Source organism: Pseudopodoces humilis, chromosome 8 (assembly GCF_049639895.1).
Source record: "Pseudopodoces humilis isolate 2021_Gansu_Grassland_sample_001 chromosome 8, ASM4963989v1, whole genome shotgun sequence".
NCBI lineage: Eukaryota > Metazoa > Chordata > Aves > Passeriformes > Paridae > Pseudopodoces > Pseudopodoces humilis.
This window is the reverse complement of record NC_142207.1, coordinates 11,160,077-11,183,804: the sequence shown is the minus strand read 5'-3', so window position 1 is coordinate 11,183,804 and position 23,728 is coordinate 11,160,077. Positions and strand designations below refer to the sequence as shown.

The 23,728-nt window shown below is 41.0% G+C and overlaps 1 protein-coding gene across 1 annotated transcript; it reads right to left on the bottom strand.

Annotated features, from left to right (window-relative positions):
• Positions 1-3,737: 3,737 nt before the first annotated feature.
• Positions 3,738-23,532, bottom strand: IQCB1 (IQ motif containing B1). Its single transcript, XM_088058908.1, has 14 exons — positions 23,275-23,532; positions 22,898-23,127; positions 21,928-22,090; positions 20,128-20,257; positions 17,349-17,442; positions 16,200-16,299; positions 15,654-15,826; positions 13,001-13,113; positions 11,802-11,911; positions 7,014-7,156; positions 6,437-6,585; positions 5,875-6,003; positions 5,341-5,497; positions 3,738-4,253 (listed from the first exon to the last, which is right to left on the bottom strand). Exons 2-14 carry the CDS (start codon positions 22,989-22,991, stop codon positions 4,024-4,026), a joined length of 1,785 nt encoding a protein of 594 aa, XP_087915034.1. The 5' UTR covers positions 22,992-23,127; positions 23,275-23,532; the 3' UTR covers positions 3,738-4,023.
• Between the last annotated feature and the right edge of the window lie 196 nt (positions 23,533-23,728).

The following is a 23,728-nucleotide window of genomic DNA, read 5'->3' as shown; positions in this document are numbered from 1 at the left end:
ACTTGGAGACATATTGTGATGGTCTTTGCAGCTCCCCCTGCAACGAGCTGCATCCTTTTCTGATACATGCTAATTTATAAATAGACCCGATTCCACAACTTGGAGAAAGCTTTAGTCTCTCCTTGTACTCGATATATGTGATACTCTGCAGTGGAGAACAGATATTTGTACCAGATTCTGCTCCCATGGAAATGGGCAGTAGAAGACTCAGAGGCAAGGGGTGAAATAGCATCAGGGTTATCTCTTGTCCTCAGCTCAGAGGTCCTGTTACAGCCAGTCTGAAAGGCCAGGAGACGCCCTTGGATTTAGCAGCACAGACTCGAGTGTATGCGTGTGTCTCTGCTCAAGATGAACATCCTGTTGTTTGCAGAGTCCAGTTACAGCTAAAGCTAAAAAAAAGTATCTGTCTGCATAAACAGGAATTTTCCTCAATTGCAGGAGCCAGCAGAGGACACTGCTTTGTCTCTGTCTCTGAAAGGGCTGAGTAATGTTTTGTTTGTTTGTTTTGTACTTTTTGCTGCCTTCCTCCAGCTCCATGACTTTGGTGGCGCCTTTGGCAGAAGAACAGTTGCCATTGCTTCCATTTTATCCATATCCACCAGAGGATTTTGTTTTCCAGACTGTTTGCTGCTGCTGAAGCCATAGCAATAATGCTCCTGGTACAGCTTTACTTAAGGGAGGGAAGAAACAAAACCACATGACAAATTGGTCCAATTTATCACAGCAACAGAAACCTGCAATTCAGCTCAATCGCCCCCACAGGCCAGCTTAGACAGCATCAATATTTAATGACCTGAGTGCCACTGCCTTCATAGCTTGGGCTCCACATCTGCCCCTTGTTGCGGGTACCCCCCAGGAACATCACCCCACTAGTGTGGAGAGCACCCCCAGAATTCCTCTGGGTGAGAAGGTCTGCCTTCAGCCTGCCAAGTCAAGTCTGCTTGCTACCCAAAGGGGCACAGTCCAGACCTGCTGGGTATGACCAAACTCTGCCCCTTTTTCCTGCCTGGCTTGACCGCCCATGCCATAGGTTTATGCCCAAGTAACAGCTCCAGGCTTTCTGGGCATGCCTGGGATCTGTGGCAAACAGGAAAGCAGGAGTAGGACTGGATCATTGCAGCTCCTGGCCTCTCCTACAGTCTTTTTTTGGGTGATTGTTTAACACAGACAGGACTGTTCATTTGGTAGCAAGCTGGAGGTGGCTTCTGTTCAGCTGTCTATGTCTGTTCCCATTATTAAGGCAGGAGTATTCTATTCCAAAAGGAGCTGCAGTGAAATAAAATTGCCAGCAACATGTCCTGCACACAGTGCAGAAAGACTTGAAAAGAGGGTGAGTCAAGCTATGCCAAATCTCTCCCACTGTGAGCCAAGCGGGGCATCTGAGGAGGTTTGGGAGTCTCTTTTACTGGGCCCAGGCTCTGAACTGGCCACAGCAATTGGCATCCAAGAACATCTCCCAGCTCCACCCCAGCATGTGGCCCCTTTTGGGCTTGCTCTGCCTGGGACAGTTACAGGAACAAGTGACAGGTTATACAGCTATATATAACCATAAGCATGTTCCCTCATGTCTTTCTTTCCTGTTTCCCTAGTCTGTAAAATGGATGTGACTGCAATCTCCTAGTGACAAGCACAAAGTAAAACAAAGCATTTTTATCAGAGCTGTGGTGGAGCAGAGGAATTTGTGCTGCTGGACCAGCAACTTGAATTCCTCCAGCAAAACAGCATCTTTCACTAGGTTCTCTGTTCACTTGAAAATCCCCATGATTTAGCAAATTGCATATTCCAAAGGGGGAGTTCATTATCCACTCCACTGGCAGTGAGTGGCAGAGGCCATTACAATAAATGGCATTTTGGGAAGATGGCTCTCTAATTCACTTGGTATTAACACTGGCCATGGGGGCTCAGCTCTTTATGTAAGATACATTCAGCAACGCCCTTTTGCGATCATCTCCCTGCGCTAAGGAGCTGTTAGAATAAGGGTGATTAGGAATAAACGTAAGAGCAGAGGTTTCTGCACCAAAATAGTTTGGGCCAGGGGCTGCATGGCCAAGGGGACGATGATGTACGTGTAAAGAAGACTCAGGTATTTAGAAGGGAAAAGCTGGCTTGCTGCAGTTTGTCCAGAGATGCTAGACCATTTCCAGTGCCAGAGCTTGGCTGCTGAGGGATAGCTTCCATCCCCTGGAGCACCTGGTGACTGCCCCCGGACCCTCTGCTCTTGTAGTTATAGGGCACCTCTCTTGTTCTGGGCATGGCTCAAAACTAACCAGCAGAACTGTGCAGAATAATATGTAACTCAACAGACACCTAGAAGCGCCCTAGCAAATACTTAATGGATGGTTCCATCAGTTAACTGTCCAAGAAAGGAATTGTGAGCCAATTCAGTGCATTCCAAATCACAGCTCTGTGAAAAAAAGTTAACATAGAGCACAGCTCTTCCTGGCAGCCATCCAGTTATTAATTTCCATGTATCAGCTGCATCTGAATGGGCTTGGTCTTCCGCCCACTGTTTCTATTTATTTGTTTTCCATTCATCTCCACTAAAATTAAAATTCAAAGCCTTCCAGAGAGAATGGAAAACAAACATGCTGAACCAATACTGCTACCCACATACAACCAGCAGAAACCACTGCACTTTTTCCTCCTTTGCAGTGAGGCAAGATCTGATTTTTAAAGCTCTGGTTTTTCACCGGAAAAATAACACAAGTAGCTGTGGCATTAGCACAGTATCAAATTCTTGTTCCAGACACATTAGTAGGCAGCACCCTTCAGCTCTTGGCTGTAGGTGCTCCAGGTCACAGTGCCTGCAGAGACCCTGTGCTGGAGATCTTTCTGGATGAAGCAACTTCTGCATGGTTTAAGAAGACAGAGCTGATGGTCCATATGGTGACATTGGCTGAGAGTTTATGGGCCAGGATTAAAGGGAGGGCAGCAACCAGTGACATAGTAGGGGTCTGTTTCAGACTGCCAAAACAGGAAGACTGAGCTGATAACATCCTCTACAGATAGGAACAGCCTCATGTTCACAAGTCTTGGTCCTCATGGGGGACTTCAACCACCCCAATACCTGTTAGCAGGACAACACAGAGGGGACAGGCAATCCAGGAGCTTCCCAGAATGCACTGCTGATTACTTCCTTCTCCAAGACACAGACAAACCAACAAGAAGAGGTGCAAAGCTGGACCTTGTCCTCATCCACAAGGAGGGGCTGGTGGGGAATGTGAAGTCCAAGGGCAGCCTTGGCTGCAATAACCATGGAATGGTGGAATCCAGGGTGGCAAGAAGGGTGCACAGCAAGCTGATGTCCACTACTCTGGACTTCAGGAGAGCAGACTGGCTTCTTCAGGGACCTGCTTGGTGGGGTACCCTGGGATAAAGCCCTGGAGGGCCCAAGAAAGCTGCTTAATATGCAAGAATCACATTCTCCAAGCTCAGGAACAATGCATCCCAAGAAAAAGGAAGTCAGGCTAAAGCACCAGGAAGCCTTCATGGATGAACAAAGAGCTCCTGAACAAACTCAAACAAAAGGAAACCTACAGAAGGTAGATGCAAGGACAGGTAGTCTGGGAGGAGTACAGAGAAAGCACCCAGCCTTCCTTGCATTTTCATGCTTTCCTGTTGGTGTCGTGGTTTGTTCAGGACACATCTTTATTTCAAAGCACATCACCTGATAAAATGTTTTGCTATAAAATCCCAGGCTTTTACAATGGCCAGATTCTTTATGCATCTTAGTGTGATTAAGAACTGAAAAGCCAAAGGTCATGAATTTATTTTTAAAGCGATACAAATTACAAAATACCTTAATTTACAATTACAGTATTTAAATCCTATTTGAAACACCACAATCAATAGCATCCAACTGTTGATGTACAGGAAGGGATTCTTACTAGGTAAAATGCACTAAAATAAGGCCTTGGTCTTTTTCAGTCTTTTTAATATGCTTTCCTTCCTTAGAAACATACACAAGTGAGTGCATAGTGCACATATGAGTCTGGTTGAATGTGAAATTCTTGTGCTTGTTACCTAAAAGGATTTCCTTCCTCCAATAAAGAGAGTTTCCAGTTCTGTGTTTATGGCATCGTCAGGAATTACATCATCCTCTGTAAACTCATCTCCAAGCTTCCTCCACCATGGCAAGCGAGTGTATTTTAGCATAGTGTTGTGGGTCTGTCTTGCCTTGGTAGCTACAGGGATTGATCGACTCATAAAGGTACCAAGATCTTTTTCTGTGGTCTCTGCTAAACCTGGAGCATCTACAAGAACAAGGAGAAGAGTTTCTGTATTTTGTTTGTGGTTTTATGAGTACTAAAAAAAAAAAAAAAAAAAAAGAAAAAAAAGAAACACTACCCTCCCACTTCCCACTGTCCTAGGTCACTCCTTTCCCCATTCTGGCATTGCAATTCTATGACATGATAAATCATAAATCTTATTGGTGAGACAATCCAAATAAAGGTTAATCTGAAAAAAGAAATACATACTAGGGTTGAAAGAAGAAAGGGAAAAGATGGACTACTTCTTTCAGGTGCAGTGGTGACATCTACCAAAATGTTTTCTTGTGGAAGTATAACCTCAGAGGATCTCCTGGTCACTACTGTGGATCAACGCTCCTGGTGCAGGAAGACATCAGCACATGGCTCTGGTGCAGCAGCACTGTGGTTTCCCTGCTTGGGGGACCCAGCACAGTGTAATAGTGTGCTGCTGATTTGCCTGCTCAGAGAGTGATGAGCTGCAGTGACACAGCACGTGACAGACTAAATAATGGAATTCACTAACTTGATGAATTCTGCCCGGCTTGGGTGCTCTCTGGTGGCTGCAGCTTGCTACTCTTGCTCTTTCATGCAGCCACTTGTCTGGAATTAAGATAGCACAGTAGTGAATTCTGTTTCACTAAAAGCCAGGCCAGAGAAAATGGAAACATGGAATTTGCAGCTCAAAGATTTCCCTCTTTATTTGGAAGGGGCGAGAGTGTTTTAGCCAGCAGCTTACAACACAAGAAAATAAACCAAAGCAAAACAAATGTGAATAGGGTGAATAGGTTGCATGAGACCCCTTTTTAAAAAATTCTAATGCCTGTTACAGGGCAATTGCTTTTCTCGTGAACATATCAGAGACTTTAATCAGAAGAATAAAATGCTCCTTGAAAAACAGGTGTTTATCCTTAACCTACAGCAGCACTTGGATAATCTCTAACGAAGCCTGGATCTCAAGATATGGCATATGGCAAAGGAAGAAAGATATTTCAGTTTTGAAATAAGGCTTTACCACTGCTCACTCTAATTTTCCCTCTAAATTGGTTTAATCCAAATGGTAATCAAAACCATGAGCAGAGCAGTCACGTACTCATTAGCAGCTCCACATCAGTGTTGACCTGAGCCAGTAAAGCCTCTCTCCGCTGTGCTGCTCTCTGATCCAGCCTGCTCCTCAACAGGAACTGTGCCAACTTTGTCTGAGCCTGCACATGCAATTCTTTACTCGTTTCTTCTGACATTTGGGAAGCCTGGAGGAAAATAAATTTGTTACTGTTAGAAGCTGGGTATTTTAAAACTTCTGGGGGCAGAATAATGCCTAAACAAGGAATGCAAATGCTGTTCATAATTGTTAACTTCATAATTTTGCTTCCTCTGCAACTCTCTTCAAAATTATCCATCATCATGTATATAAACTTTCCAATTACAGTTTGCTTTGACACTTTTTATTAGATTAATGGTTAAATCCCCAATATCCTAGTGCCTTGCTGTCAAACAAGCAGGGTTAATACATACATACCTTAAATGGCTTATCTTGATCATAATTTATGAAGCTGAAACTATTTCATCCCCACAGTATTTTATGTTCCATCATTAATGCAAATTATGAAATGACTAAGAAACAGACCGGATGCAATTTGATGTAGTCATCCACCTTCTGCTGCAAAGCTAGTCTCTGCTCATCAGTCAGTCCCTTGGGTCCTTTCCAAGGAGAGAGAGGTCTCCTCCTTCTTCGTTTCTCCAAGAATTTACAAGCCTTTGTAAGAAACGAGAATATGACAATCACAGAGAGGAAGTTTGTCTTCCCGCTTTGTTTGTAAACAATCAGTGAAAGTCTTTCTGTACTACATCTGTAAAAGCCTAAATGCAGCTATGATGTTGAAAAGACAACATACAAGGTCAGCATGAACACTACAGAGTAAGTAACAATACTCATAATAAGTTACTGACTCATCTGTAGTATGATGACATTCCAATCCTCAGTTTCAAAGAAGCAGCTTTTATATTTCAGTTATAGCTTTGTAGCCTATACAACGTTCAACCCTTTAAAGCAACTTGTGGCTCTAGACTATCACCCCTGAGCAATTTTTTAATAAATTATGGCTACATTAACAGTAAGAGAATAAACAGAGTTTTATGAGGCTTCACAATAATCCTATCTACTATTAGAACAAAGTATAAATACTTACTGCTCTCTGAATGATGATAGCTGCCTTATATTCCTTAAGAGATTGTTTCTGCTGATGAAAAACTCTTCTTGCTCTATGCCCACGCCAGAACCTCTGGATAGTTAATGCTGACTTCTCCTCCATTTCCTGCATGTATTTATTCACCTGACCTACAAAGGTAACAAAAATCCACAGTTACAAGACTGTGGGTTAGGTTGTCTTAAAAATTTACATTGTTAATCCTCAGACTAGATAGTACCAAAAAAGCTTGGGTGCTCTCAGTTAAAAGCCCCTCTTCCCCCAAGGTCTCCTAGCTGTGGGTCAGGTCTTGCAGGTCATAGCTGCAATGGAGCTTTGTAACACAAGAAAACTGTCTCTCCCTTTCTCCTGCACCATTTTGAAGGCAGCAGATCTTGATCAGTAGTTACTAAACCCTGGGGGAATTAGCACATTCTCTTTCAGGTAATTGGGTCAGGAGAAGAGACAGTAAGACGACAGTGCAAACAGACACACAAGATTGGGAAATAGATTTGGGGAAATTGTTCCTAACGAGACACAGACACTTGAATCTTCTGCTATAGTTCAATATAAATCATACTGGCATGGACAACTTCCAGTAAGGCCAGCTGTCGTTCATGGAAGAGTCTCATAGCCCTCTGTCTCTGAAGTTGCATTTGCAGTTTTAGAGCTTCATCTTCCTTCTGTTTCGTTAAATGCTGCAGCTCCTGTTCCCGTTTAGCTCTGCAACACACAAATACATTAACAATTACCTTAAGTTGTACATTTATTTAAAGTATCTCTCTTTTTCTTTGTGTTAGGTGGTCCAGCATTGAGAAAGAGAATCCACAAAACATTCTGTTATGCCAGCTGTTGGCTGCAGAATGACACCAAGCAATGTGAAGTCTCCTGCAAGCTAACAAATTACCATACTATCTATAGCCACAAAAAACTCTGAACCACTCTATAAAATCAAAGTATAAATCTTTACTTAGGATAAAGTTCTAAGGACTCTGAAGGGAATGATGCTTCATGTGGGACATTCACAGCCAGAACGGACTGGAACAACAGTTTTGATTCAATCACCTGATGAAGAGGTAAAGCAACATTAGCCATCTGCTCCAGTATGCTCCATTTCCAGTTCATCCATCAGCATGCATAGCACCTGCTTCCCACAACACATATAATTATTTTTGTACTGACTACAAGAGTAGATCAGAATGTTGGCTGCCAAGACTCACTTCTTAATTTTGGAGGGATTTTTTTTCTCCAGGAAATACAGACTGACACATTTGGTCTATCAGCTTTGTTAGAGAACACTAGGAAAGAATTTTCTTGCAAATTCTTTCTGATCTGTTCTAGATTTCATGTTAGGATGTTGCCCTGCTGTGCACTGAAAAACCTGCAGCAGAAGTTTAACAGATGAGACAGCTGAAAACTCTGCAACTGGCCCTATTACGCTAATAACAAGTACATCAATGAAATACACAGCAACATATCAATGTAGAGACTAACATAAAATGCGTAATATACTGATGCATCAATACTAATAATTACTGAGACCACTTGGCCATGATCTCAGTGAAGTATGAGGTGTGAGCTAAAGCTCCCCCTCCCTTCACTGCCTCTCCTCATCCCAATGGACCAAACCTCTTCAGCCTTAAGACCTGAGAGTATACAACTTTACCCCACAACAAGGTAATAATGGGACTTCTCTGCTCCTGTTGCAGCAAAATCACTTCTCCACTCAGGACCTGAATACCCTCGCTGGGCCACAGCCCAGAGTTCTGCTCTCCTCTAGCACTTTCCTGGGGACAATGAAAGAAGTGCTTTAAGCACTAGGAAAGAAATCCAATGGACAGAGTGGGGGTATAAGGGATGCCAGAGGAGGAAAATGTCCACAGACTAGAACTAATGTCCAGCAATTCTACTATTGCTGCATGGCACATACCTTTAGACTCACAGTACTAATGACCTGTTTGTGTTTCCCATCACTAGTATAAACTGAACTATAATTTTTCTACCAACCATACTTTCCCTTTAGTCTCTAAAACTGGTTTGGGAGAGATTGGGATGGAAGCTGTTGTGTAAAAGAGATGCTCTGGATTTAAAGATCTGACCTTAACAGATAAAAAAGCCTCCACCATAATTCGACAGACCATAAGCCTTCTACTACTGTAATGCAGACTTGAGGTGTGCCCACACCTACCTAAAGATACAGCTCATGATACATGTGATTATATCAGAATGGTTTCAAGGAAACTAAAGGTTTTCAGCCCACACATTTCTGCAAATTAGAGCTGTAAATTTTTACATTTTTAATTCAGGTAATTAATATTTTAATCCAAATATTGTATTTCTAAGGCAAATGAAGGCACAGGATCAAACAAGACTTTTGATTATATTTTATTGATAAAACTCCTTTATCAAGAAATGATATATTTTGCCCATTAATTTTTATCAGCTTCAGTAGGCTGGAAACTACAAAAACATTTAATGAACTTCTCAGATGCACTTCTGTGAAACCAAGAGTGTCTGTCAGATTTAAATTATTCTTTCCTATATATTCTGCAAAACACATTCATCCTCTGTTTCTCCTAATGATAAGATATATTTGCTTGCACAAGACCACACTGTGACAGGGAACTGCCTCTGAACTAAAGTAAAACATACACAGAGTAAGATCTGAGCTTCCTTCTGCAGTTCATGGCACAGAGCAGCCTCCCTCTGGTCATCTCTTTAGGAAAGTAAAATGGTTTCCTTTTTGATGCATTATTAATAATAATTTTGCCATTTTAAATGTCCTACAATTAGCCATGAAATAGTGAAGTAGCTTCAAGGAGAGAGACTACAGGCTTTAACATTCACTGAGGGGACATTTCTGAAACCACAGTTTCAAAAGTTTATAACTTGCAGAGTTTAAGATTTTCCTCTGCAGCTGCAGGTGAGCAAAGTTTGGAGTTTCAATCTCGGCAGTATTTAACCACACTTGTTCTAAAAAAAAATCTGTGAACATAACCAGAACCCGACTGCTAAAAATTAAAAGTCATTTTAAAAGCTCTTCTAAAGTCATGTTTACAGTATTCCAAACACTATTTTTCAGTGTAATGTTTTGACATAGACAGAAGAAAACCAACACTGGCACTGTACAGTTACTGTATTTGCTCAGTACTCTGGGACTGAGTGAGCCATGAACACAACTGTAAGGATATTAATAAGTTTCCATTCCTCTCAATATTAAGCAAACACTTTCAAAAGTCCATTTAAATGACTCGAGAACTACTTAAAAGGCACACTAATGCCTACAATATTGAAAATATGACACAAGGGAGTCAAGCAGCTTGGTGATTGCTGATAGTCTCATCATCCTTTCCCTGTTGCTTTTCCATGTTATGTCTTAGCCCATCATCCAAATTTTCTGGGCTATAAGTTTGGCTTGCAGGCTTGCAAGATGCCTTATGAGGGAAGGAATATTGGCTTCAAGTGTATGGTGGATAAAAAAGGAGTGACAAGGATGTCTGACTGCAGCACCAAAGTGCAGTGACCAGTGGCCCTCAACAGACACATACATTGCTTGCCCCTGCAAATCTTTCAGAATTTAAAGATTACACCTTAGGTAGTCCAATAGCCAATTAAGGCCAGTCTAGACAATCAAGTGCAGTTGTTTGCTTTGTATTACTTTGGTCACAATGCAAAGTGATTTGACAGTGATTAAAAAAAAATCTACTTTTGACACAGTAATGATCAATATGCAAAAAAAGTTTGAAAAAACTTGCTGGTGATGTCTGCACTTTAGATCTTTTAACCTATGTTAAGTTTAAACTAAATCTCTCAAAACAGCCTAACATGTGCTAACATTACTGCTGCAATCTAATTCAAGTGACACAAGCATTATTTACATAGCTTCCTTTTTTGCTGCTCGAAGGCAGAGGATACTATATCTAGGTCACTGAAGTAACTCTATTGAGAGCCAAAGATTTAAAAATTAATGAAGAACAAGGTCTTGCAAGCACTACACTGAGAAAGCACTATGGGCCTTGGTTTCTGCAGCACTCTGGCATGAGGAAGCTCCATGATAGCTCCAATATAATTTACAAAGCAATTTTGTGTCAAATTAACTGTGAACCAGTTAACTGTCCTACCACCAGTACATCATCTTCTAGTGCTATTTAGGGCAATCCCATGCCACACTTTCAGTTTTCCATATGCCACAAATTTTTACAGAAAACATGAAAGCACCACAGAAGTAAGTTGTTTTCATGGAGCAGTCTGGCATCTGGGAAAGGGACAGTTGGAGCTTTTGGCACCAGAAGTGGCAGTTTGGAACTACTGAAAAAGCACATTGTTTGGATGTTTCTGCAAAAAAATCTGTAGTGAAAATGCTCACATTGGCATTACATTACCTTTCTGTTTGAAAAGTAACAGCTGACTGGAAAAAGGCATCTTCAAGATGAAGGGACACTTGGTCAGCCCAAACCTAGGGCCTGGGACATAGGAACAAATTCTCAGGAAAGCTATATCCAGGAAGGACAGGAAGGTGAATGGGAATAGCTGGTATAGAATTATCGCAGGAAAATCATGTTTGACCAGCTTGATTGCATTCTGTGATGACTGGCTCTGTGGATGAGGGGAAAGCAGTGGATGTCATTTTCCTCGACTTTACCAAGGGCTGACACTCAGAGAAACCTCCACAGAAATGGTTCAATAAAAACCACACGAAGTTCAAATGGGAAATTCTACAGCTGGTACTAAATAACTTCATGAACCAGCACAGACTGGGCACCAACTACCCAGACAGCAACTCCAATGAAAAGAGGGGACAGACTGGACACGAGCCAGGAGCGAGGCCTTGCAGGAACAAAGGCTACAGATTACTAGGAAGATTATTTGGCTTTACTTGACACAGTTGGAGCATTGATCACACTCTACTGGGACCCGCAATGGAAGAGCAATGCTGACAAATGGGAGGGATAGAGACTGTCCAGAGACAATAAGGGCCATGAAACATAGGATATATAAGGACAGGCAAGGTGCATTTAGCCTAAAGGAAGGCAAATCTGTCTCTCACTACCTAAAGAAGTGCTATAGAACTGACACAGCCAGATTCATGGGGGTGCTCAGGAAAAGGACAAGAGGCAGCGATAAAGAGTGCAACAAGGAAATGGATCAAATGAGATGGTAGAATCTCCATCCTGGGAGACCTCTAAAACTGGATGTGGTCCTGAGCATCCAGATCCCATTTTGAGGCGGGGGCCTATTTCAAACAGGACATTGAATTAGATGACCTGAATGTTTCCTCTTCCTTTGTGACTTGAGAAAACCCAGCCCAACCCAGACCTTCATACTAGATCCTATTCTTTACTGTTTTTCATAAAGTCATACTGTTTACCTGAAGCTTCTCTGTAAAGTGATCACTGCTTGGGGTAGTTTTTTCAGCCTTTTCCTTGTCTGAAATCCCCGCCATGCTGCCTGGATTATACAAGCTGCTTGATGCTGCTTCTGAAATTAATAAAACAGTTGGTAGAATATTTTCCATGCATAGAAAAACACTTTATTACTGCTTGCACAATTGGACAATCTCCACATTTGGCCAAACCCCATCAGTTTTCAAATGCATCAAATTTGGGAATTTAAGGTCTTACAATACAGTTACTATCATAAACTTTATATTTGGTCCAAAAGTAGCTAATCTGATCACATGTATTTATGCTCTCTGTGGTAAACAAATGAATCTACAGCACAAATATATATATATATATATATATATAAACAATACTAGAAATTTGTATTTAAATCACCTGAAGCACTTTCAAATGGTGATTCAATCAAAATTACTACAATAGAGAGGACAGAAAGACAAGTTTGGAAAAAGAGCAGCAGGAAAAATGTTACATTTGCAGTATGATCAGAAGTCACTGAAATGCAAACATGAAAAAAAATTAATTCTATTCTTAAATGCATTTTAAAAAAATCCACAAACAAACTGAACCACCAAACACCCTGCTCTGTTGAAGATGAAAGCAGGTCTCTGCAAACATAACTGATTTTCATTGAAGTATTATCTCTGAGAAACCTGCATGTAATTTTATTTTTAAGATGCTCATGAAACACACATTGTCGCTTTTATTGGGAACACAGTCCAGGTGGTGTTCTTACTGCACATTTTCTGTATATGACTTAGTTCTATGTAAATGCTGCCTAGAATCCAGAGATCTAAATTTGTAACACTGATGTGAGAAAAGCAGATGCAGTTATTTTAATTGAATAGTTAGCAAAAAAAATTAATTATTTTCCCCTATAGTTATATTGAAATCTATGGTAAATCTGCACAGAAAGTCAATCTCTTGAGTCATAGTCCCATATCTTAATGACTGAGCAATTTCTTGATGTTTAAGAAAAAACCACAGTAAAATAAATTCAAAAAGCCAATTAAAAATTAATTAACATAGTGAAATAATAACACAGGTTTTCAAAAGTGTCTACAAAGTGATATAGTAAATCCATTCTAAACATACACAAATCACATGTAAATAGGATTTCACATGCAAATAGGATTTCACATCTGAAAGTCACATTAAACTTCATCACCTGCATTTCTCCTTTTCCACTGGTTTGTTCCAAATACAGCAGGTCCAAGAGTTGATTGACCTCCCTGTCAAATCCTTTGCCGGTCCACTGTTTACTTAAAAGTCCTTTTAATCCTAAGATAAAAAGAAGCCAATTCACTAATGTGAATTTTTCTTTTCAGGCTTTCAAAGTTACAAACTGCAAATCAACAAATCAAATCTGATTCTATGTGCAAAGGAGTGTGAGATCTGAAGACCATCAGCCATCTTTGAGTGTCAATGCATAATCTTATCAAAGAATTTCTGGTACTCCAACTATCACAGAGAAGCATTACCCAGTGATTTTGTATGCCTAAGTCAGTATTGTGTTTTTATCACTGACAGTCCAATTACCAATGTACTTTCAGTAAGTCATTGTAAGGTGCTAAAGAGAATTAGCACCACACAAGTGCTGGGTGTTGTTATTATATACTCTTTTCATATTTTCCAAATAAAATGTATTCCTTTCTATTTGGAATTGTTTAATGTCCTACCTGCACAGCATAGTTTAACTGTGAATGCATGTACATCCAATCCATGAGACAAAAGAGCTTTTTGGGTTTGCAGTAGCTAAAAAGCACTCTTGTGCTCCCCCAACAACACACACACCCCCTATGCAAGCAGACAGTAATGTGTGCTAAAATGTTTATATCAGACAAATCCTAGAGCCTAAGGGCTCTGCAGGGAGTTGGAGGGAAGAGGAAGGAAGGCAGGAAATATGTGTGTGTTTGCCTCCTGAAGAACTGCCGATTAAAGTCACTTTTCCATCTTAAAAACATTGTCCATAAGCATATTCATACACTGGGCAACTCCAACACTGACATGTACTTACAGGGTCTGGAGCACACAGAAATGGCACCTTTGTGGCACTACACACACCACTTAAGAAAAACAATGACAGTTAAACACTTCAGGAGAGAGACAGGCAGGACTCTAAATGGAATCGGTGGGTGCCCCAAGGCTGTCTGAGCCCTGCAAAAGCAGGGAGCCAGGCTACACAAAACCGCTCCCTCACAGAAAGTGCTGCAGGTCTGACAACCACTTTCCAGTCTCTGTACAGACTACACAGCCATATGCACCTTTTGGCCACTGACAGGAAGTACCTCCAACGTGCCTCACAGATGTGTCAACCCATGCAGGACAAAAGGCCAGGCCGTCTGGGAAACCTGACATAGGGACTGTGCTGGTCTTGGAAATGCCCTCACCTCCACCAGGCTGCTTTTGCGGGCAAAGCTCACACCAAAGCACCTCACACTGCCAACATCTCTGAGCCACAGTGAAACCAAGGGACTTCAGTGAGATGGACAGATGGTGAAAATGCTGTAATGCTTTCTTTGTTGCTTTTATTCCTTAAAGTCTCTGAAGGATTCCAAAGCCTGAGTTAAAACTAAGAGAAGGATTCTAACTTAAAAAAAAAAAAAAGTAGAGATAAAAAGCATTTATTTTTTCTTAGTGGAAAGAGGAAACATGTACAGGAGAGAGATGAAGAGTTTCTAAATGACTGTGGCATACTGTGATTCTAGAGCAAAAGAAAGCATCCTTTGATGGAGATCTGCACCTCTTCAGACAAGCCAGCATTCTACAGCTGGGATGATCAGACTATCATGGCAGCTTCCCAAGAATCCACAATGTGATACCAGCCTTAGGCACACTATACTTAATTGCATACCAAGGAATCCCTCCTCAATTCTGTAGGCAAAGGGGTGGCAAAGCTGTTCATCTGGTTCAGAAATTTTTCTGGCTGGTACTGTATAATGAGTAGTCAGCACAAGTGCAAAAATTTGGAATAGGACATTTTTGCCTTGCATTCCCTCTTTTTACTGTCCTTGTCCTCAAAGGGCTGAGGCTGCTCACAAGTAATTTTGACCAACAATAACATCTAGAACATAGAAGACATGGCAAACACTATGCCTGTTCCTTAGTCTCTATGGGCATGACAGAATACAAAGAGGTTTCCTGGAGCTCCCTGCTAGGCTAGAGACAGAAACATTAAATGGGACACCTCATTAAAGAATGAATAACATTAAACAGATTATACACATACTCAGCCTCATCATCTGAAGGCATCAAGACAAAATTATAAATTAATTTCATGAATTCTTAGGGAGAGTTCATTCCCATTACTTGGATATCAAAAGACAGTCAGCTCCTGGATAACTAAACAGCCCTCTATCAGATGAGCAGACCTGTAACAGCCAGGGTCAGCAGTTCACTCTAAGTAAAACTTTCATGCTCTGGATTAGTGAGCCTTAGCACTGCGGCAGATGTGACACAAGGTTCTCTGACTGTGGCAGTTCCTGCACCCTGCCAGTGGATCCCTCAATAACCAGCCTGCACAGGGAAACAGAAAGAAGTAAAAGCCCATCAGGTTGGAAGTGACAAAAAAGAGCTTTAAAAGACAAGTTGCCACATGCTAAGTCCTCAGTACACAGAAGAAAATAAATCTAAGAAACAGAAAGAGGTGCTGTACCTTAAACAGCAATGGAAATAAATAGAAGGAAAAAAAATCCACAAAGCAACATGGCACTGCAGTTTCCATCTGTACTGGAGAGTTATTGAACCACAATAGGAAACCTTTGTCTTTTTATTTTCACAGGGAATCTAAGAGGAGGCTCAGTGATTGCATGCTTACAAACCTTTGTAGCGAGCTGTGAATAACTGCACAAGCTGTTCGCAAAATTTCGCCACTAACAACAGCAGTTTTGTGGCAGCACTTCCTACAGCAGGATTGGTGGTAGAGGAAAGCTTATAAACAAGTTCATCCAAAATAGAGTGAAGGGTCTCTTCTTCAACTTGAAGCAAGACAGAACTTTAAAAAGAATAAAGAAAAAAAAGGGGAGTGGGACAGAACATAATTGTTAATTGGAAAATGTGAGCTTTTTAACAGTGACTTATTTTTAGCTATGTCAGGCTATATACAGCAAGCCAAGATACCCAGCTAGCTGGACCAGGAATCTGATCCAGGCAGTACAATTGTTTCAACCAATTGCCACTCTCTCAATTTAAGATTAAACCCCCAGCTTTTTAATGTTTTCTATTTCTACTATAAAGACTAGGGAAAAAAACAAATCCAAATAATAAAACACAACTATGCTTGCATATGAAAAGATTTTATTTTACCAAGCAGTAATGAACTGCCTTTTATATTTATTATTAAGAAAAATAATTATATGAAAACTAACCTATTGATCCTCAAAATATTGTGTAACACAGACATCATTATAATTGCTGTTTCAACATCATCTGTTATTAACAACTGCAGGAAGCGATCATTTTGTAGTACTGCAAAAAAAACCCAAAAACAAGCAAACAAGAAATCATGCAATCAGAACCAGACTTGAAAACACCATAAACCACATAAACTTCATCATAAACCATAGCAAGTAAAACCAGACACTGTTTCTGAAACGAACTCCCTCATTTATAATTTTTACACTGAAATTTACTGAGATAACTACTTCAACCTCCAAAAAACATGCTGAATCCTGTGTTTTCTGCCTTTGGACATCCCTCAGGCACTGATGTTGCAAGGGAATTAAAGCTTTAAACCCCTTTCTGTTACAATAGTACCATTTCTTACAACAACTGTGGAATTAACACTGGGACAATACCCAAAAAAGTGAAGGACCTCAACATTGACAGTTTGTTTACCCTAGGTTATTTAATGCAAGTCTACTGATGTCATTAAAGCACCATCTTTTCTATCCCAGTGTATCACTGACAATGTGTTCAGTAATTTTTCTGACCATGTGTGTTTTTAGTTACACATCTTATGATCCTTAGGGTTCTGTCCAATACTAGAAACAAAACCAAATTCTGCTTTTAAAAGTCAGTGTGATTGACATCAGTTTAAATGAAAGCTTATTTTGGTCACAAATATATAGTGAAGTTTGTTAAATATTTGTAAAATTTCCTGTCATGGAAAAAAACTTTAGAAATCTATTATGTCTCAAATTCTATCTACTCATCAGGACTAGCAATGTATTCTGGTCAAATTTTGGCATATTTTGATCACACAGAGGAAAAGATCAATTGTCTCTTATTGTAAAAAAACCACGATTTTTAAAAGATATAGACTTACAAAGAGAAATGACAGGATGACACTTTAAATATTTATCTCTGAAAGATTAGAAAGGGAACAGTTGAGTATCTCCCTTTAGTGAATGTTTGCCATTTTAGATATTGCTGTTGAGGTGACTACTTAAAAAGACTGAATTACCATCTACTCTAATCTAGAAGACTAAGTGGAGATTAGCTTAAGAGTGAATTTTGATACTTGTAGTTGCCATAAATAAATGTTCAGGTGTTCTGTGTGTTGACATTTCCCTTACCACGTGCTGCTAGTTGAATATGCCCACCGAACAGCCAGCAGATGGCATCAGTTACTACTTGGAACCAACGTAAAAAGTCTTGTTTTTCTTTATCCTAAACAAAAGAGAAGTAGGTAAAAACATGTGTATGATCTTCACTAAGGACTCCATCTTGATGTCATGGGAAAGTTTGTATGCCTCAGGAATTCGGAAACCAAACTCCACCAAATTTCCAAATGAGGTTGGTGAAACTGTAGGAACCAGTAAAAAAAAAAAACAACAAACCCAACTTGTGAGACCTCTGAGTTCAGAGGTCAATCAAGAAGATCTGAACATACTGAAAAAATAAAAGCACCCATTTGGGGAAAAAAAAAAAAAAACCACAACAAGGAGAGAGAAATCTTGTTTACTCCTTAAAAATATTTCATACTATAGGAGGGATAAGACAAGTAATAGCTTAGCAAACATGCATCACAGATTTAATGCACTAAGTGGGAAATATATTACTTTAAAGAAGGGGGGGAAATTTAAAAAGGTACCAAGTCGCCAAGGACACAGTCAAAATGAAAAAGGTTCCTGATAACTGGTATGGTGAAGCTTCAGAAGTACCTCCTAGTTGGAGGTCTGGGAGCAAACACCAAACCACTATAAAGCCGAAATTTGATCTGTTTGCCAAACAGACTACATCAAGTGCTTGCCTGTGATACCACTGGACTGGAAAAAAACATAGGCTCAATCACAGAATGGTAGGGTTGGAAAGAACCTAAAGTCCATCTTGTTCCAGCACCACTGCCATGTGCTGGGAGATGTTCCAGTAGACAAGTTTTCTCAGAGCTTCATGGAGCCTGGTTTTGAATGCTTCCACAGATGGAGCATCCACAGATTCCCTAGACAGTGTGTCCCAGTATTTTACCACCCTGATAGCACAGAATTTCTTCCCAACACTAAATTTAAACCTCTCTCTTTCAGTGTAAAGCCATCACCCCTTATCCTGTCACTACATGCTCTTCTAAAAAGTCCTTCTCCAGCTTTCTTTTAGCTCCTTTAGGCACTGGAGGGGGTGATATAAGCCCTCCTCAGAGACTTCTCTTCTTCATGCTGCACAACCCCATCTCTCTCAGCCTTCCTTGACTGCAGAGGTGCTCCAGTGTTCCCCTATGACCAGTAGGAATTCAGGTTTTAACATATGAATGCACATACAGATGCACATTCCAGTCTGTACTCCAAGTGTGAGCCACAGACTATTAGAAATCTGGAATCTTGCTGTGTGGAACAGCGAAAGGGATTTTGACAGTATCACACTCCTGAAAAATGTTGTTAAAAAGCACATGGTCATATATCCCACATTAATTGAGCTTCCACAAAGGAAACCTTGGGAAGCCTATTCCTAGATCCCTGCTGGAGCCTCAGCCCTCAGTCAAGGTTTAACTTTGTATTTGATTCATACTGACAATGAGAGATACAAAATAACAGTAATATGTTAAGCTGTAATATTATCTGCTCTGTGTTTTGGCAATATGTCAGTTTCTGAAAGCTATTTCACAACTTCCCTTGACTTCAAAAACCTGTACAAAAAGCAAAAGAGAGAAGAATAAACTTCAAATCTCCACTGCTAGAGTGGGATTTCCAGAATTCCACTGAGCAAGCATCAAGTCTGGGTGCCCAGTCACCTCTGAGACCATGAAGTTTAAAAGCCAAAGTACTAATTATAATGTAGACTGCATTTGCATTCAAAAGAAATCTTTGCCCACAAGCGTGACTCAAGTAGTATGTAGGCTGAGACATAATAAGAAAGTATGGGGGAAATTACATATTGTGGATAAGAGTCTCCTGAGATGTCATTTAGGAAGCTTCCTTCTTAAGCACTAAATGCACTTCTCAAGTACTGGACTAAAAAAAAACTATGTTACTGCATTGATACTTTCTGAGAATTGATTGTCTGTGCTGTCTATCACAGTACTTCGTAGGAAAACTTTGGCTAAGTGCAAGAAGCCAGTGAGCCAAGAAATGAGATAGTATGGAAAAATGGGGATATTAAAAGAAACTGTCAGAATCCAAGAAGTTGGTTATTTAAATTACTTGTGGGTTTTTGTTGGGGGTACTTTTCCTTCTGATTCTAGAACTCAGAAGCATGAAGGAAACTCGCTGAGAAAAACCCTTCTTCAGTGCAAAAAAAGAGGGAAATGTGAGAAAGTGTTTAAATCTATAAACTCATGAAGTCTGCTTTTGGCATTCTCCATGTGCAAGTTCAGAAGCAGTGAGCATTCTTGGATTTTTTTTGCCAAATATGCAGCAGAAATTGAATGACAAAACAAACTTCAACAAATCTGATTTAAAATCTTAAGACTTCCTAAATCATTTTTTGTAAAGCTGAATACAATTAGTGAGAACTAAGTAATTTTGAAGGCTGAACTAATGATATGCAAAGTTACAACACTACTGTGACTGGGATGCTGTCTTTTGTAGGCTTTTTTTTTTTTTCCTCTTATACTGCTCTAATTCTTCAATCCTTCCTATAATTGCACTCCTTCCCTCTACCTTTAAAACTTGTGAAAAGTAGTAGCCAAACTATCTAAACAGGCCTACGGTAACAGAGTGGCTTTGCACAAATCATGGAGCAAATGCTGTACAATGACAGATTTCAGATTCAGAGCTCAGAGGCATAAGAAAAACTACAGCAATTTCTGGAAAATAAATTTTCATAATACCATGTTCCTAAAATAATATCCTACTTATCCAACACATGACCTCAGAAAGTTTGCAGGCATTCTCTGCTCTTTTAACTATGAAACTTAAATACCTTGATTGCTCGGATAAATCGTGCTTGCAAGCGTTTTCCCAAAACCAGCAGGCTGTCTATAGCTGAAGGAAGAAACTTCTTGTAAAATTCCTCAGAATCTTCTTTCACTTCTAGCCCTACACAACAATGGCTGAAATGGAGTTAAAAAAAAAAAAAAAAGAAAGAAAGAAAAAGGGGAAAAAAATCAACCCGAATAGTCAAAGGCCTGTTTGAACAACTTTGAATGAATGTCACGTCATTGGAGAAATGCTTCAGTGACATGGGACAATTCCCCCCTGAACAACAGCTCACTGCTGTGACTGGCTCCAAGGTGGCTGCCTCCAAGGAAGAGCAACCACTCACAGGTTGGAGACCGTATTACTACTTATTACGGCATTTCTCAGTTAAAAACATATCAAAGGCACTTTCTCCTTTAGCCTCATAGAATCTGTTCAGGCTTGTTCCATATTCTAGGGAAGGTCATAAGGAAGAAAAAAAAAAGGCAAAATAGAAAGGTAGAAAAAAATACTGATAAAGAAAGCCCAATGACGAAGGGGGTACACATCAGGCAGTGAAAATATGCATAAGAAATATACCACAAAACATTCAGTGAGCCTGTCTACAACTTGTCTCAAACTGAGGAAAGCATGTGGGCTAGAAATCAGTTCCTCAGATCTCAGCTCTCTTATTTTACTCACTTTTGCAACACATCGGTTGTTTCTGGAAGACTTTTTACAAGAAACTGCATGCTTTACAACTGGTAAGTTGTTTCAGTTCTGATTGCAGAATACCACTGATACCATTGCAACAAAAGAGTCTTCCTGACTTTTTATTAATTTTGCTTTCTGATACCTTATCTAGGCTACGTTAGCTTTTTGGGAATGCACACACATAAGGATGTCTACCAAAGCCCTTGGAAAACAAATTCTAGGCATGAAGCTGAGATTCATCTAGCTACAAAAGGACATTTTTACAGCTAAAATAAATTTCAGTATTCTCTGCAACTGAAAGAACTTACAGGGGATGATTTAAGTGTCACACTACTCTGGTGATAACTCTTGCATCCCTTAGTGAAATTCCTCACATTAAAAATTCATACAGCAGATATGGCATAAATAAGAGATGGTCACATAATTACTTCATGCCTTAGAATTTTACTTCCTAGTTAAGCCAAAACTAAGTACAACTTGAGGAAAATTTGAAATGCATTATTTTTCCTGACATTTAAAATTGAGATTAGATCACTGGGGGTTTGAGTTTAAAGTTTTCTTATTTACAACACCATTCTCACAATATCACCACATCAGGTCATCTAGTCTGTATGAACTGTGTCTTCTACTATATTAAAAAACATAAATAGATACTTTGAATAGGTATATTAAATAAATATTTAAACACAGTCAAGCCAAGCAGTGAGTCAATCAGGCTGAAGATCTTTGCAAGATGAAATCTACGCAAACAAAATAACAATTTTTAAATAACCACAATTCAAAATTATGTAATTACTGGGTAAGAACTATTTCACTGGTGAGTACTGTTCACAAAAAAGGTAAAGCCAATACAAACCCTATTCCCACCATACTGTTCCCCCAGCTCAGTGAAACACAATGCAAATGAATTAAACACGGCCAATTAGGCTATGCCTGACCCCTCTGCTCTTGACTGCTCCCTGCACTTTAACCCTGGCCTTTCCTGAACAACAAGCCTTGTTCTGGATGGGAGCCAATGTATTACAGCTTGAAAAGAGAAAGAGCAAGATGAAAGGACAGAAGGAAAACTGGAAGAAAACTTCTTAGCTTTTTTTTATTATTATTTTTTTACCTTAGTATCTCTGCTAGCTGGGCAGCAGTAGCCCAGGCTCCATGTAGCTGAGAGTGGTCTCGCTTAAGGACCAGCAAGCAGTACTGAGTAAGACCATAATCATAGAGATCTTGCTTAATTTTATTTGATTCTTCACATCCTAAGGAAGGACTACTTAAAATTCCTGTGGGAAGAAAGCAGGAGAGAGACAAAGAGGAATGTAAGATTCTGATGTGCAAGGTTTTTTTTCTTTTTCTAAAATGTAAGAAGAGTATATATACACAGAGCCAAGATCCAGGATTAAAGTAATTGTAAAAGTGCTAACAACAGCATGAAATATTTTGTCAGCAATTTTTGCTGCTACAGCTACAACTCATTTGTAAGATTATATGACAATTGGGAAGGATAGCTAAACTTAGGTTCCCATTTTCTCTACATATTTAGTAGCAAAACATACATTACCTGGGATATGAACCATTTGTATGAATTTCCTGGGCTAGATAAAACCACAACCACTGGGAAACATATAGCTTCCTTATAATTACATCCCAGTTTAGAACAGGACCTGACTTGTTTCAACTGTTCCTATGAGCAGTGGCTGTAGAGCAGGAGGAAAGACACGGAAGTCATACAGGAGCTCATGATCTTGTTTCTGCATTAAGATTTAAAAACTGAATACTGACAACCACCCTGTTTCTCTGCCCAAAATGCACTGGGAGAAATGATTTGGCCAAGTGTGAGATCCCTGCCTGTATCAGCAGGGAAAGGGCCCACATTATCAGAGTGACAGCTGAAAGGCAGAAAATTCTGTCCATTTGCTCCTCTGCTCCTCCTTATTTTTGTCAAGTCAAATGCCACTCTCAGGAAAAGCTGCTGTATCAACCTTTCTTACAGTTTCAGAAAAATCTTTTGTATTTAAGGAGGAAGACAGGAGAAGGTCTGGCCATAGTTCACCAGCTCATCCTTTTATTTTAGGAACGGCATTAATTACCCTTTAACTTCAGCAGTAGCAGGGGGATGTCCTGTTCTGTGCTCTCAGTGATCTGAGCAGCCAAGGCCAGGACCTGGGGGTCCGTGGCTGCCATAAGGAACAGCCAGAGGCGCACACCACCATCGATTGCAGCCACCTTCCTTTTTATGTTAAGGCGCGGGGTCCTCACGCCACTACTTCATCCCAGCTCCTGCACCACCAGCTGGAAGCTTCGGGCCGCAGGACTCCCCCTGAGAAAGGAAACAAACATGGAGGGAACCCCACTCGCGCTCCCTCCCGAGGCCGCGGCCAGCCGGACCGGCTCTGCCGGCAGGGCGCACCTCCGGCCGGGCAGCCTGCGCGCGGCCCCACGGGGCGGGCAGCGGGAGCGGCCTCACCTCACCCAGGGCCGGGGAAAGGGCAGAGAGAACGCTGCCCTCTCCCACCGGCGTCACCCCGGGGCCCCCAGTGTCCTCGGGAGCGGCGGCGCCGGTGCCGCGAAGCCCCCAGGCCGCGGGGCCCCCTCGGAGCGCTCGGAGGGGACCCACGCGCACCCCCGGCCCCTCTCACTGCCGCGCGGGGGCTTCCCGACTGCGGGGGGAGGGAGGGGGGATTGCAACGCCGATCCCGCCGTCTCCAACGCGACGGCTCCCCCACGCGCCCCTCCCCTCACAGCTGTGTGGTCGCGGCCTGTCTCCGCCAACCAGCGCTGTCCCCTGCGGGAGGAGGGTTCATTTGCATATCCGCGTGCGGGCTGGCGGCTCCGACACCCCACTGGCGGAAATCTACCGAGGGACGCGCTCACTGACCAATCCAGCTCGGGGGAGGCGGGGCTCTGCACTTCGCGGCCTA